The sequence below is a fragment of the Corvus hawaiiensis genome, chromosome 6, assembly GCF_020740725.1.
Source record: "Corvus hawaiiensis isolate bCorHaw1 chromosome 6, bCorHaw1.pri.cur, whole genome shotgun sequence".
NCBI lineage: Eukaryota > Metazoa > Chordata > Aves > Passeriformes > Corvidae > Corvus > Corvus hawaiiensis.
Window position 1 is genome coordinate 11,753,915 of NC_063218.1, and position 16,477 is coordinate 11,770,391.

Genomic DNA, 16,477 nt, shown 5'->3' on the forward strand with positions numbered 1-16,477 from the left:
CTGAGACGTACCCTTCACGTTGAATGAATTTTAAAATATTCAGTTCAAATCCCATAAAAGGGCAAGGCCAAAGATTTTGGTCACATTACTGCTGAAATTCAAATTTGAGCCTTGACTGTACTTTCTTTTCCTACTGCTGCTGCAGTTATTGTTAGCAATAATTTTACTGAGAAAAGAAGAAGGTGGATTAAAAAAAAAATGTTCAGAAAGAGAAAGAATGAGTGGTTAAATAGCAGTGTTCTGCAAGCTATACTTAGAATCAATCATCTTACTGTTTTCTCAGCCACACTAGTGATCATGAATCCTGTATCTTTCTCCAAGTTTGGTGGTTGTGCCAGCCCTTCATTCTTAGAAGCTTCATGTGTCCTGTACAGGACTTCACAGTAGGTTTATGGATTCAGGAGAAAGCTCTGCTCAAAGAGGGGCAGGAAGTGAAAGGGGATTTGTTTGGTACAGCACACCAGAGAGTGCAAAAGGAAGAGCAAGCCATGAAGATAGAGAAATTGAAAAGGAGGTAGGAAAAGAAGGAGTTATTTGTAGCTCATGACAGACATTTTGTTCAATGAGGAGTTCTTCTGCCTTGACTAACTTTCGTTTGGTGACTGGAACTGGAATTCCATTGGGCTAATTTGGAATTGACCACTAACACCTGGAAAAACATTTTTCAACCTGCAAGATCTGTAGACAAAAGAAGTATGCACATAGAGACAAATATTTTGTCTCTCTAACCTCCCAGTTGTATGTATGGCAACGGCTAAAGCAAAATCTGCAAATGAAGTCATGTTTTCTTTTCTCTCATGTCATCTCACTGGGGAAAAAGTTACATTTCTCAAAAAAAATGAAATGGTCTTTCTCCCTTCCTCATACATGAAGGCCCTGACATATAATCACTGCACATTTGCATTTGGCTCAAACTCACCAGGCTGCTTCTAAGATATACTGGATCTTGAGGGGAGGAATTTGTTAGTCAAAAGATCTTATCATAGAAAAACTGTTACAGAATTTTGCAATGGCCTAGCTGCTCTGGAAAAAACCAAAAACCAAACCAACAAACTACACCAAACAAGCATCCCCCTCTCCCCCCAAACACCACAAAACCAAACTGAATAAAGAGCTAATAAAGAGAGATGTTTGGCTAAACATCTTCCATGTCACCATTGGTTAAAACAAGTGGGAACACAAGTAGGGATACAGTTACAAGCTGCTGTGGTTACAGGAGCCACTCTACTACTGAAGACACAAGGAGTCATGAGCTACAAACTTCTTCTCTGCATTTGCACCTTGCAGCTGTTAGAAGCAATGTGTGATGGATTCTAGAACCTTCTTTTGAGTTTTGAAATCAGTGTCAGTCCGGAGGCATTAATTGTTGCCTTTTGAGAAACAAGGCCTGTTTTTTTCTGGTGAGAGGAAGGTGCTACTGTCAAGTTTGCTGCTGGGATGTTGTGAAGATCTGCCTCCTTGAATAGCCAGGTTCTTGCACATTGCACAGTCATCAAAACATAGTGGGAGCAATAAACCCAAATCTCCTGAGAGATAAGTACTGATAAGTAGCAACTGTAAGGAGGAGATTCGAGCATGCCCACTCTAGCTGGGATGCAGGTAGGAACTCAAAAGCAACACTTCAATAACTTAATGTAGGCAGTTATCCTTCCCCATACCCTGACACTTCTGGTGTTTTTCAAGTCAAGGCATTCAGTATGGCTAAACATTGGCCATCTCCCCACCTCAGGCTGGCAAGGTAATGATGCAGAGTGTGACTGATAGCACAGTTCACCTCTGTCTCCACACCAGAGATGAAAGATCCAGTCTTTTGGGCAAACCAAACCAGCCAAAACCTGACTACTGAGAGGAATTTCCAACTGACAAATAGATCAGAGATCTCTCTATATCCTAAAGCATTCTTGGGCAGAAGACAAAATGGAATGTTTCAAAATGCAGGGCTAAATTTATATATGCAGTGCAATACTGCAGATGTAATAGACTATTGTACCATGATAGACACATTTTTGTTGGTCTTTCCACAGACAGAATTCTATCAAAAGCATTCAAATACTTTAAATGGTGATATCACTAAAACTTAGAAACTGTGAGTGGTCCTATGTATTAAATATACAGATATATGTGGATAATTTTATAACCATAATTACATGTCTTTATAATTGCAATGGTTTGACATCAATGAAACTCCAAAACTGGGTGTGGTTTTATATGGTAAATACATAGATACATATGGGTGATTTTATAACCATAATTACATGTCTTTATAGTTGCATTGGTTTGTGTACACACAAAAATATGTGATACTTAATAGTCTTTCTCCTAAAATATCAAAGGCAATAAAAAATACATAGTATTTCACGTTTGTGTGATCCCTTTGGGCCAGTTCCTGTGCTCTTTTCTTAGTGCTAGAGCTGTAGACATAGCATCCAAAACCAGGAGAGTCGCAAGTACTGCAGATTGACTGTAATCAGAGCCTTGTTCCCTTTTAAGAGAATTCAGTGGGTGTTCCAAATTGAAAGATTTTGTCTTAACATGGTTTTATACCTGTATTCACAAACAATACTGCCTCAATCACTTTCAATCTCAAGTGTACACGACTGACTAGTAATTTCCTGCGTTTGTGACATGCCATGATCTTGCTTGATGCTGTCAAACTTTACAACTACACAGGAAAGCAGTGGCAGGTTGATAGTGAATGACCCCTGGTAAGTTATTTTGAAATTGCCAGACTTTGCTCTGCAAGTTTAGTCTCTCATAGCAACATGGGCAGCATATCATTCTGTGCTGGCTTCATTAAAAGAAAACGATTCCGTCTTTCAGTTAAAAAAAAAGAAAAGCTGTAACTGTTGAAGCAGCATGCACCTAATAAGCTACTTCTAAATCTGGCTCCATCATTTCAGTCTGTGAACTAGCACAACAGAGCTTGCAGAATCCTTCTCAAGTAAGTATTGCTTTCTCTTAACTGCATGTTTCTATTTTTTTTATTTAAAATTTATAACAGGTAGGAAAGAAGTCTTCAGCACTGAATTAGTGGTGCTGCAATATGACAACTGGGTGCCTGGTGCATGAATTAACATGCTCTGTTGTTTCATTTGGCAGACATTACTGTCTTTAAAATGAAATAGTTAATACATTAAGGTACAAGACAGCAAATTATATGGATGAAGCTTCCTAAAGCTGCAGTGCTGGAAAGCTAATGAAATGATTTATAATTGACTGTCATGATAGGGGTTTTTTAATGAGTTATGTATCTTTTATTTGCATAATGCACATCATGGAACATGTCTATTTGATCTCATCAAAACTGGAATATTTATTCTGAATATGTTACTGGCCATTAAGAATGAAATTAGCAAAATAATTTATATCTTCAAGAAAGGAAAAATTCAGGCAGTGGCATTAATATTAATAAAGCTAGTATGTACACATTAAACCTAGCTTAGGTTTGTATTAAATGATGAAGGAAAATATATGTGGTGCATGACTTTGTCTAATTACACAAAGTATTAGTCAAACGTTGCTAAACCAAACAGAGTATAGATGAAATAATTGTTTGTATGAAAAACAACATAAATGCATAACATTTGCCCAAACAAACAGGACATACTGTAGCATGCTTTCTACAAGAGTATTTAAACAACTCTGGTGGACATGTCTCTTTAATATAATGAATGAGGTGGGACTATGGTCATGGAAGGAAAATAAATAGCGGTATTTTGCTTCATGTTTAAATTGCAACTGTTGTAATAGAAAGGAGTTAGGGACAGGCAATGTGCAGGGCTACTGTTACATTTGGTATGCAAACACACACATATCCAAGTACAAACAGACCTTTTATTTTCTTATTTACTCATAGCTGCTTATCACCAATTCCTGTAACATGCAACTCTGATTGTAAACCTGCAGGTTTGCAGCATTCAGCAGAAATATATTGGAGCTGCAACAGAGACATTACAGCACCAGAACTAATCTTCTGGAAATGTTTAGCACAAGCATATCCTATACCTCCAAGTAATATTATTTATCATAGTTTTTTATGTAGGGAAGATTATGCTGCAAAAAATTCACACTGTTTAGTTAACTTCCACAGAAAACTACACAAATACTTCCCTCCTGCTCAAGTTATCCATCCCCCAATAACCCATGGTAACAGCAGTCAAGAAATTACCATTTATTTCTCCCAGTTATTTTCAAATTACTCAGAACAACAAATTTTAAAACATACTTCCAGCCCAACTCATTTATATGCAGGCAAGTTTTTTATAAGCAAACTTTTTCAGGACATACTGAAGCATGGAACTGGAAAAACCATTTCCTTTTTTACTGTGTAATAGAAATAAAAAGTTTTTGGCAGATTATGTATACGCAGAGATAAAGAATGGAAACAGAGATAAAAAAATTACTGTGTTCCAGGTATGGTGAACAATAATATAGCCTTCCTTTTGCAAGCAACATTAGGCTTCCCAAGGGCTGGCTCTGAAGAGCCTAATAAATTAGAAGCCAATAATGGAGAGGTTTAGTCTGACATTCCACAACCCTTCCCCAAATCTCAAGAAAACACAGCATAGTAATAACAAGACCAGTAAATAGTGAAATTTATGGTACCATCTCTACAAGACTAAAGGAGACATCAGTGAGCAGAAATGCCACTAACAAGCTTAGACTGTTTCCACAGCTGTTACTCTTTACTAGAGGAGGCAATCCTCAGTAACTATTTCTGAGACAGACTGGGAGGGTGAGGAAGAGGTAGAGAACTGCCTTTGGAGTGTCTTTAAGGGGAAATGGCGACTTCGTGATAGAGGGGACAGCGTTGCCCAGGTAAAAAGGCTTATTCCTTCCTTATACTTCGTGATTTCCTAATCCTGCAAAAGAATGATCCTAATGAAATGCCACAAACCTAGTACAGGTCTATTGCTCTTATGAAGTCAAAGTCCCTATGGGGGGTGTAGCATTACCTACTACAAAGAACTGTGAATATTTGTATTATGCTCTGGAACAACTTGGTCAAACACATATTTCACTAATTTAAATAAGCTCATTGGACAGGGGGAAAAAAAAAGAAGAGATAGAGAATATCACAGCAGCATCTTATTCCTTATGTGGTTTATGCATTTAGACTTACCTTCCAGTCTTAAACTCTCCTCTATGTTTAACATTTAATTAGAAGAATTGCATATTCCTGCAGATATAAAAAAAAGATGACAAGAAAAACACTGCTGTACTGAAAGATCTCTTCAATACTCCTTGAAGCATCAATGGGAAGGACTTTGGGTAGCCTTAGTTCACCACTAATGTGGTATGGGATCAGAAAGAGACATTATACAGCTTCAGAGACAGCAAGGCCTTGCACATTGTGGCATCCAGCATAAATTTAGGAATGGATTAAAGTAAAATAAACTGGTATATAAAATATCATTAATTTTAAAATATAACATAATGAATGAGTGGGAAATATTTTCAGTCCACCTGAAGAAAAAGGCAGTGTATTTTTATCCTAAGCCTGATTTTGCATGAGAAATTCATTCCATTCTTCCACTCATTTTTCCTCTCTACTGTCTTAAATTTTCTCATGCTTTTTCCCCCTCTTCTTAATGATGATAATGATGATAATAATAATGATGATGATTTTGATTATAATAATTATTATGATTATGATTATTATTGGGAAAAAAGAAGAGAGAAAAGAGAGAGGAAAATGAGGAAAATGGTATACCTAATTTGGAAAGCCACATGACACTGCCAGACTACCTCAAAGAAGGACAGTTTTAAGGACTAGACTCAAAGGATTTGACACTTTTCTAAAAATATACATTTTCAAGGAGCAGTGGAAGAAACTAAGACTCCTCATCTGTGTATTCTCAGAAGGATCAATTATTTTACTGTCTTTTCACCAAGCAACTACAAAGTGAACTGGAGACACAGAATCAAATGCTAGTGTAATGCAGATGACCTACAGCTCTACCCATCCTACAGCACGGCCACAAAAACGGTACAGCGTGTGAAGAAGAGCTCATGGAGCAGCTGGCTAAAGCAGAAACTGAGCAAGAAAAAGATGATGTTGGCAGAGGATAGAGAGCATTTTGAGGACTCATTCACAGTCAAGGTACGCAGCCGCGGTTGGTCACTTAAACGCAAATCTGATAAATTGTTATTCACAGATCCTGTTAACTTTTGTTAGCTAGGAAGCTCTATCTCTCTTAGATGGGAACAAAAATTTCTCAGACAGGTGATATTACAAGTTTTTAGTGCTAAGAAGTTCCAACATGAAGGAAAAGCTATAGTGTTTATGCTCTGAAGCTTGGCCTAACTAGACTAGTAATCTGTTCCTTACACAGTAGATCAGCCTCATATAATTTTGTATTCCTCTCTTCCAAGCAGTCCATTGTCTGGACCGTGGATAAATAAAAGACCACTTAAAACACTTAGAAAAAAATTAGTCTGCTGCTTCATTTCTCTGGCTTTTCTCAGCAAGAGTAAAATTTCTCTTCATGGGAGACAAAATTCCATTGGTAATTAAGGGTAGCCAAACGTCATTAGCTAGTGCCACAAGTACCTTGTATATATATCTTTGAAAAACTTTAAAGCTATGTGCAGTAACATGTGTCCACAGTGCCATTTTCTACTGCTAAGGAGCAGACAACACTACAGCCAACAGCTTACAATTGATACTGATTTGGCTGCTTGCACTGTAATGGAAGGTGCTCTGACAGGATGATATTGAGGACAGTAAGAGCCTGTGTCCAATATGCTGTTGTACTGGAATTAAAAAAAAAAAAAAAAAAAAAAAAAGGTGTATTAAAACATTTTGTGCTTACATTTTTCTCTTTAATTTTTCATTTATTTTTAAAGCTGTAAATATAGCTTGCATTTTAATTGGGTGTCTGTCTCTAATTTTACTGCAGCTGTAGCATTTGCCAGAGAACAGTGGCTCTTTTTTCAGGGTGGTGCAGGATTTATACCAAAAAAAAATCTCTTTTCTAATGCTCAGCACTTCTTACAGGCCTATCACAGCTCTGTCTAGTATACAGCTATAAATTAAATGAATCAGACTTATGGATGTTGACAAGAAAGATGACACAGCAATTTGTTGCCTTTAGTTTAGTCATCCTGTAGTTGTAAAACAGATAAATGTTTTACTCATCATGGTGGAGAGGTTGATTAATGAGAATTTAGGGCAATTTAGATCCATTATATATTTTGATTTAGATTCAAGGCTGAATGCAAACACTGTCCACCATGCAGATTCCTGCATAGAAACATTAGTCTTTGCTCTTTAAGACACCACAGTACCTTTTCACCTCCTTTTCATGCCAACAAAACCTACCATTTCTTAAGAATCCAGACTGGTTTAATGGTGGCAGTACTGGTCCAATTTTCTGTTTGTCGTAACGTGTTACAAATCTACCAACAACTGATAGAAAAAGGAAAAACCCATTTTAACTTGTTCACATTAGCAGTCGTACATTAAAATAACTGAATTTTCATTCTACTGGTCCTGAAGACAGCTAGATCTTACAGACTTAGAGCAAATGCCTGCTTAAATTCTCCTCAAGGCTGAAACACTTTCAGGCAGAACCTAGTGAGGTAAAACCAACACATACAACACTGACTGCATCTCCACTCCATTACAAATTGTTTGTTCCAAAAGGAAACAGAAATGGTGAAAGTAATATTTAGTGAAATTGAATTTTTCCTGTGTGAGGCCTAGCATCCTAGAAAGAGATATTATTCCCATTAATTAGAAAATGTGGTAGAATTTCTGGAGAAGAACAAAACAGAACAATGCTGAGAAGAATTTAAGGAAACACTGTCTTGCTGATGAAACTGGTCTAGGCAACCTTACATTAAAAGCAAATTTGTATTTGACAACCAATACAGAAAAAAAAGAAAAAGAAACCATCTGTTAGAAAAACCCAGAGAGGAACATCTGTATTATTTAAAGGGATAAACTGAAGTGTAAAACTGAAAGGTCTCATAAAACACTTCAAAATTAACTGCATTAATTGTGAAGAGGACTGGATAAAATAAAATTTTCATTAATGGCAGGAGGGAAGAATACATCTGAGCAAGAATGGGCACTGGGAGAGTTGGGATATAGCTATTTTAAGAGTGGAGTATCTGCTGAGGGATGTACATATCTGTAGGGCAAACTGAGAGCTTTGAACTGAATGCCATTCCTACAAATAATAGCAAATTTGGCCCTGCTGCTTAGGCAATATTTCTGAATAGTTGAAAGGATGAGTGAGAACTAGGAACAAAAATACAGGAAATACACTCCATTATAATGTAAAACTTGTTCTTTGCTTCAACAAGAACAGCACAGACAACAGTGTTATTATTCATCCATAATCTTGGAGTTTATTCACTGACTGTAAAAGACTCTGGAACCAGTCTTAATTGCAATTAAAGTAAACCTCAATATTGTTTAAAAATCATATTTTTTTAACAATAACTTAAAAGTTTTTTATGAATCTCAAAATGTAAAAAACCTTTATACATGTTTGGGTTTTTTAATGTAGATAATCTGCTGAAGATATTCTTGTTCATGTATCAAGAGACATACTCTTGGATACAGAAGAACTTAGTACTAAAACTGTTGAATATTTTCTGCCTTGATCCAAAAATGATCATATCTTCCAGAGCTCTACACAAAGAAACTTCTAGTTGTCATAACAACATCCTGCAGCAAATACAAGAAAGCTTGTACTTGCTTTTAGTACAATTAGCAAACATCTCCTGAAGATTAAAACCCAGGGATGTTATTTAAAAGGGAGGGTGGAATGTTTGTTTTTTTTAAATTCCCACAAAATTCAGCTTTTAAATTAAAATCATAAGCCAATGGTATGTAGAAATATTCCATTACATCAAGTCATATTTGCAGGTAACTCTGTTATGCTCCATGTTTATACATGGAGGTTTCTAATAATGTCTTTCTAAAATGACATGCAGAATATAAATAAGCCTAAATTTAGAAAAATCTTGATGTGTTTTCCTAAGTAACAAGTTTACTAGACAAATTCCTGAATGTTTCGATCTTGTCAAATGCAATACTAAGTCATTATGAAAGTCCCATTTAAGCTATGATCTTAAATATCATGCTGTTATAAATGTTCCAGGTTCAGAAGTTTATCAGGAAAGGATCAGTGTCACTCTGTTTATGTTCTTATATTAACACTAAAATAGGATAGAAAAACTTAGCCATTGCAACACACAAAATCACAAACTGTATCCACTCGAGTCCCTAGAAAGGGTTCACTTATGAGCGAGCCCTGATGGTATCTGGGGATGTGTCCTTATGCAAGATTGGGTATCATAGAAGTACATAGAAAAATACAGTCCTTTCCTAATTGAAAGAATACAATATAGTCCTTTCCTAATTTAAAGGCCAGTTAATGGCAGCTACAGACCAAAGTGCAGGTATTGATCAAAGGTGAATGAACTAGATAATGGCAGAGCTGCTGATAGAGGAAATCTTATTTATAGTGAAGTCTGTTACTTAGGGCAGACAGTTTTCAGTTGATTTGCACAGACATACTGTTTTATTCCAACAATGGTGTCCACCATTTCTAAAGCAGGGCAAAATTAATGCATAACTTTTTCTCTTAAGATTATTTTAATGTTAATACGACTGGTTCAGAAGAACCTAGAAATCTGGCAAGCATCCACCTAGCTGAGGCATATTGTAGTAATAAAGAACAGAAGAATTTTAGCTCTCTGAAGGTATTTATTTCAAGAGTACAACTCAGACTACTGCAGCAAAGTATTGCCAGCCACAGACACACCCGCTTGCATTGGAACAGGAAATTCCCTATATCAGCAATGTCTTCAAAGAGATTTAAATACATAAGGTAAAATAACTTGAACACTTCAAAAAATAAGTCACTTAACATATGGAAAATAAATAATGACCATCAAATAATTATAAATAAAGTTCAAGATATCAAACATTCAGATTTTTAATCATATTTTGTTGTAATATTCAGCTTCTCTATTTGTACACATAATGGAAATAATTTCTGGATTCAGGTAGTCTCTAGAGAATATTTTGGCAAACTTACTTAAGAGAACACTGAATAGTTACTGTTACTACAAACTTTGATAACATCTGTTCTGACCAAGATTCGCACTGATTGATGTTAAAAGATCTGTATCATTTAAGTAAGAAGAATTATTTTTCATTTTGCAGCTGTGGATTATATTTTTTTCTTAATAATCAGATGTGTCTGTGTCATATGTCTAGTGTCATTAGGCAGAAATCATCTGAAGAAAGAGAAACAGCATTATCAGCTGTATGACACCCACAAGTGTTATGTACCTTACCTAAGTTACCTATGACCATATATCTATATATATATATTTGACTGCTGTGCAAATAACATCTTTCTGAACAAAAGAGCTCTTTCCTGACAATAAAAGAGAATTATATGGTCCATTTTTATTGACTGTACCACAGATTTTTAAATTCATACCTTAAAATTTGAACACATGCAATGGATAGCTGAATTTATGCTTGTAGTTAACATAGCTTTATTCATGTACGAAGGAGCCCAATCTCTCATGAATAAAAAAGCTCTTCTCCAAATATGTACAAGTCATTACAGGTTCTGGATCAACAATAAGGCTTGCTCTATTTCTGAAACAGGCATTATTAATGAAGTCCATTAAAACTGCAGAACTCACCCATTGCCAAGCTCTAATGGATCTGGAAGGCAAAAGACCTAGGATAGATTGGCATAGACTCTATGCAATTCAGAATCCTGTGTGCTTCAAGAATAACATTAAGTTTGTAGAAGTCTGTATTAGACATAATGAAAAATCCCTAAATTCTGGCTTTACAAGAAGAGAGTAGTGCTGTATTGTTCCCTGACTGCATTGAAAATGTCATGAAAATCTTTGTGTTGACAATTGAAAGCATTTGCCAGCCCTTTAAACTGCTAGCATTCACATTCAAGTGAGAGAGGCATAAATTAATCTAAAACAAGACAGTGTGAACCAGATTTATGCATTTTAATCCCCATTATCTCTGTGATCAGGATAATGTTTGTAGGATGCAATGGAATGGCACAGTCCCATCGAAAATATGGAAGCATTTCAAAAAGTAATTCCAGTAAAAGCAATTGATTTCTGATGTGTTAAAAGGATCTTCGTGTCCCCCTGTTATTTGCGAAATTAATGTACTTACTATGTTAATTTGAGAGATTTGCAACACTTCAGCAGCTTTTATGAACTATGATTTAAATGAGTGTTGGAATTACCAACGTGGAGACAATAAATTCTAGGCAGTAAGTAAAGTGCCTTATAATGAGGGACCTAAATGTCTGCTTCAAAAGCACATGGAAGTACATTTCAGCTCAAGACGCTGTTGACCTGTCAGCTATGCATTATATTTTAAAATGTGCTCTTATCTTTAAGGAAGGTCACTCAGTTTTCTCTTTGTCAGTCTCTTTCTCTGCTTGCTGCATTTTACAGTGATGTAAGCAGAGTCTGAATCCCACTACACAAAAAGGGGAAAATCACTTGGTTTCACCCTTATGCTAAAGTAAGGAGATGAAAAAACCAAAAAAACTCCAGCCTTTCAAATTTATCAGTCTTTTCTCTGGTCATTTCCTGTGGCAACACATCATTGGGGCACTACAAATATCCACACTGATTATAAAGTCAGACTATAGTCTTTAATCTCACTTAAACTAGTCCTTAGGTTCCTGCATGTACCAACCAAAAATAGAAATTCTTCACTTCAGAGTTCAGACTTGCCTGTCTATAAAGACAGTAAATAATGAGAACTTCACATACAAGGTACTGAAAGAACTTTTCTTTACTACTCCAATCTCATTGACAATTTTGAAATATTGCACCTTGCTTTGGAACCTAACCTTTTAAAATTATTTTAGAATTAAAATTATGACAAAAACAAGCAGGTAGGAAGTGAGAATCACATTTTGTTTGCTTTTCTGGATCTAGCAAATTTGTCACTAACTTTTTTAATAGAACAGCAAACACTAGTAGCATTAGGACAATATAGCATGACCTTCTCTACTATTGGATTTTAAAAAGCCCTGAAACAGAACCACCCCAGACTTTACTTAGTGAGAATTGATCTACATCATGGTAGTTTGGTTTCCAGTTCAACAAACAGGAATATATCATATGTTGCTCTGGGTCAATGAAAGCCCATGCTTGTCGACTGAGCACTCAATACCCTGGAAAATTTGCATGTCCTATAGATTCTGTTCATTAGTATGGTTAATTAAAATTATGAGAGTTTGCTTGTGATGTAATTATGAAATACATGCATAATTTGAGGTGCATATGGGACAAATGTGGTGGGTGCATTGTTATGCCCTTTGAAGACATACCTTTTGTCTTATAAGTTAGACAAGGATTTATGGGAATCCCTCTTTCACTGACAGTATTTGACATACAGACACTAAAGTAAATGGAAAGGTTCCATTTCCCCAGTTAAGCCAGAGGGTGCTGTGCCTGGAAGATCAGCCAAGCAAGAGGGGGGTGGCAGGGTGAATGAAGGAAGAGCATGCGGTGCGTGCACCACTGCATGCGCACCAGAAGTACGAACTGATGCAGAGAGGAACCCCTCTGGAGATTTGACAATGAACAGTTACTCAAAACGCTGCAGCTCCAGTGAGGACAGCTTTGAGTTACCAGGTAGACCAAGGTCAGAAGCTAAAAGCTCTTTTAAAAGCAAAAATAAGGATGAAGGCTATCGACCCCATCGATCAAAGCACTGTCAGAAAGGGGGTGAAAAAACTCACGGACTGGAACACTCTTCTCTATATCCAGCAGAAGTGGGAAATGCAAGCCAAAAGCTCCAGAGGCAGAAGAAGGCTCACAAGAAAAGCAGTTCCTCTACATCTGATTTGAGCTTGGTGAGTCAAGGATCATCAAGTTCATTGTCTGTTGTGGAAGAAAAAATAGAAGCTAAACTCAAATTCTCTCAATTTATTAATGAAGTTACTTTCAGAGTGCTTGATCCCATGAGCCTGAGGGCATACCGAGCTGCTAAACTGAAAAATACCTTTCCATCCAGTGTGAGAAGCTTAGATGATTTTCATATTAAGAGAAAGTCTCCTGAAAACTGGAAAGAAAACATTCTAGATGGGAAGACTCATGAAGAAGTAGACTTAGAGACTCTGAGAAGTGACGACATCGTGGCTGGAGCACACAAATTAGAGAAATCGTTGTCCCTGGATACAAGTCCCTCTTTCAGGTCATTTGATAATGGTGTCTCATGCAGAACAAGATCTGGCTTGCCAGTAGAAATTATGATTTCTCAAAGCAAAGGAATGCCAGCCACAAAATCTGAGTCTCTTCCTAGAAGTACAAGCATGGTGAGCTCTCTCAAATATGTTCTTTGGGTGGTATATCACAAGTACTTACGCATTAGTGTGACTATTTGAAAAGTGTTTCTGTCTTCCTGGGTGGGCTCTTACCATGTGAAAAAACTTTCTTCCAGGGTGAGAAGAAATGTGGAATGTTTATTTTTAATAGCTCAAGGAACCAGCTGTAGAAGGTATGGGAGGAAGGAAAAACAGAATACAATTCCCTAGTCCTTTTAGTTTGGTGTTGTAGAAGATGGCTTTACAATATCAAACTAGAAAGTTATTCCTGCACTGCAATGAACCATGTGTATAACCAGGTCACCTTGATATGAACAAGGCACTTTCAGAAAAGGGTGAAGAGAGCACTGTGATGGACCACTCGGGTATTTAAGCTCGCTAGTTTAGAACTTGCTCAGGTATCTCTACACTAAACAAGAATGCTCAGTTAGTGTGTTTAAGTACTACTCAGAGCTCTGACATCCTGAAAGTGTTGCTAATGTTTGTGTGTCTGGAATTAATACGTATCAATTGATAATTTCTTTGCTGATGTGCTAAAAAACCCCCAAGCAGACACAAAATCTTAGCAACTAAAAAAAAAGAAAAAAACTAAAAAGGGCTGAAGCTTTCTTCTATGGTCTGGTAAAAAAAAAATTTATGTGTTTAATCTTTTCATACGAGAGTCTTGGTTTTGTTGAGGAAGAGGTATTTATGCTTATGAAAGAGGGCAAAGGGAAATTGTTGCTTGCTAGCATGGCATGGTCTGAAATCCTGAACTGCCAAACCTTGAACTGATACATTATGTTAGTATCTCTCCAGAGTAGTATTTGCAATTCCACTAGAACAATAAAGGTCCAGAAACTATTGCTTAAGACTATACACATGTACACAGACGTTGCTAAACTGGGAGCTATTACCAGTGCATTATTCTTTAAAAATTCTATTCAAGTTTAAAACCAAAGAAACAAAAAGTTATTTCATTTCACAGAGGACTGCAGCAAATAGGAGAACATCCCAGTCTTAAGAATTTCATTCAAGCTTCAGCAACCCGAGCTTAGGATTTTATGTCCTTGGATGTTTTAATTATGACCCGTCAAAGATGTCTGGAGGGAGAAGAGGTGAAAGGTAATGAAACAGAGAGAATTTCCACACTATGTTGTGTCACAGCTCCACAATGAGAGCTGTCCTGCAAAGGGGTGAGGAGGCTCCAGTCTGAGCCCATGGCAGGATATGTTTTTTTCAAATTTTAATTAAGCTTCTGTCAGAGCATCTTTTCCAGTGGACTTGATTATACGTACAGATTGAAACTTCCAACCGATCAAGTACTCACTGACTAAACACTGCCGAGCGCTCTGTAATTCCACACAGACAGTGTAGGCATCAGTCTACTCTAGTTTAAGCATCAGTCTGCTCTAAGCCTAGTCATTTAAATTAAACACAGTAGTTACCCAACCTTCTACCTCAACAAAATGCCTCAGACTGCAGAGCTCAGCATGAGAAAAGAAAGGAGTGGCAGGGCAAAATACAAGAGCAAAACATGTTCAGCCACATCTACAGAGTCATGTCTTTGCATTCACAGATGCAGAAGCTTTGACTTCAATGCAATTTATTTAGTGCCAGTCCTCACCTGAAGCGTGCCTAGCAAGAAGCAGAAGGATAACTGTACAGTCTCGGGTGTCATTATTGTAAAGATATTTTAAAAGTTCTTGTTTATGTAATGTTCATTTGAATACACATATAGAACATTGCCTAAAACTGTTTCATGTTTTAGTTGCCAAGTTATTATTCGTGTGCAGAAGATAACCTTTGAGAGAAAGAAATTATAAGATTACATTGGCTTAAATATAAAAACTGGATAGCAGAGGTATAATAACACACATCCTAAAGAGCATGAAAGAACATGCCTGAAAGTTTGAGGTTAAAAAAGCCCCACCTCATTAAAAAAATGTGACTCAGAAGATGAATGCTGTGACATTGCCTCCTGTCTATTATGTTTTCTGAAGACCCCTAAGGTGTCCACAACTACCTCTGTACAACAATTGATTGGATCCAGACCCACTAAAGTGATTTTCAACTTTTAGACTTCTGAGAACTGGTCAAAATGTTCAATTTCTGCAGCAACTATTTATTGGTTCAGCTGCTGCTGAAATGAAATCTCACAAAAAAAACAACCGTCACTGTAGATTTATGCAGAGGAATTTCTGGACAGCTAGCAGAATAAAAAAAAGGTTGCTTTATTTCTTGACTGAAGTTAAAGGGAATTGGGATAGGTAGAAAGCAATTCCAAAATACAATGACTATGTGGTCTAAATATTTTAGTAACCTGGCTGGCAGGATGAAATAATTTTTCTTTTCTATGTATTGATCTAAATTTGAAGTCACTGGACAAACAAGCAGGAAAGACAAATGCTATAACTAAATGAAAGCAAACCTCTGAATCCACACCAATGTAGTGGAGGGTGTGCAACTCGAGACTGTGTCATACTTCCAGGCTGAAATGATATGAGCAGTTCAGTGGGCTGAAAAATGCAGGAAATATCTGAAAAGGGTTGTACACAATGGAAGGTTTCTAAGAACTGGAAAGACATGCTTGTCAGTCTGTCAAAGGACAGATCAATACAGAGAGAAATGTGGAGGGATCCAAACAATACATACTTTTTTTATTAGACCCAGGGTATGTTTCAAAGAAAGCCAGGTATGAAAGGAGATTAGCCTGTGTCTTTTAATATATATTTTATCTCAAATACATTTGTTCCAAGTAACCAATGCCTTCAGGAAAGCTTTATACACCACTACTACTGTTCCAGGAAGAAAATACAGGTAAAAATTTAATTCTTGAATGATCATACAGGATCTTCAGACTGACTTCAGACCTGAGTAAGTCTGCAGCACCTTAGGGTTTGAATCAACCTGAAAATTACATTTCAGTTAAATTTAGTAATACATGAATGAGGTCTCATCACGAGACCAGCTAGGTCTCATCTTTACATACCTACTTTTACCTGCACCAGGAACCATATAACACAACATTAGACATTGGCTCTTCTTGATCACAGGAAGTCAATTTCTTTCTTCAAAGAGCTGTATCTTTCCATCTTACTTTAAACTATTTCTGTGTGCAAGAGGTCTCAGAAAAAATTTTT

The 16,477-nt window shown here is 36.7% G+C and overlaps 1 protein-coding gene across 9 annotated transcripts in view; it reads left to right on the top strand.

Annotated features, from left to right (window-relative positions):
• Positions 1-2,586: 2,586 nt before the first annotated feature.
• Positions 2,587-16,477, top strand: part of BEGAIN (brain enriched guanylate kinase associated) — a 158,809-nt gene continuing 144,918 nt past the window's right edge. For 2 of the 9 annotated variants that reach the window (XM_048307932.1, XM_048307934.1), the window contains exon 1: positions 12,576-13,346. In XM_048307932.1, the coding sequence (XP_048163889.1) occupies positions 12,609-13,346 (738 nt within the window). In that variant the 5' untranslated portion in view covers positions 12,576-12,608. Of the gene's footprint in view, positions 2,942-5,895; positions 6,104-12,575; positions 13,347-16,477 lie in introns of those variants that run through there. The other 7 variants (XM_048307935.1, XM_048307936.1, XM_048307938.1 and 4 more) reach the window with 7 other exon arrangements.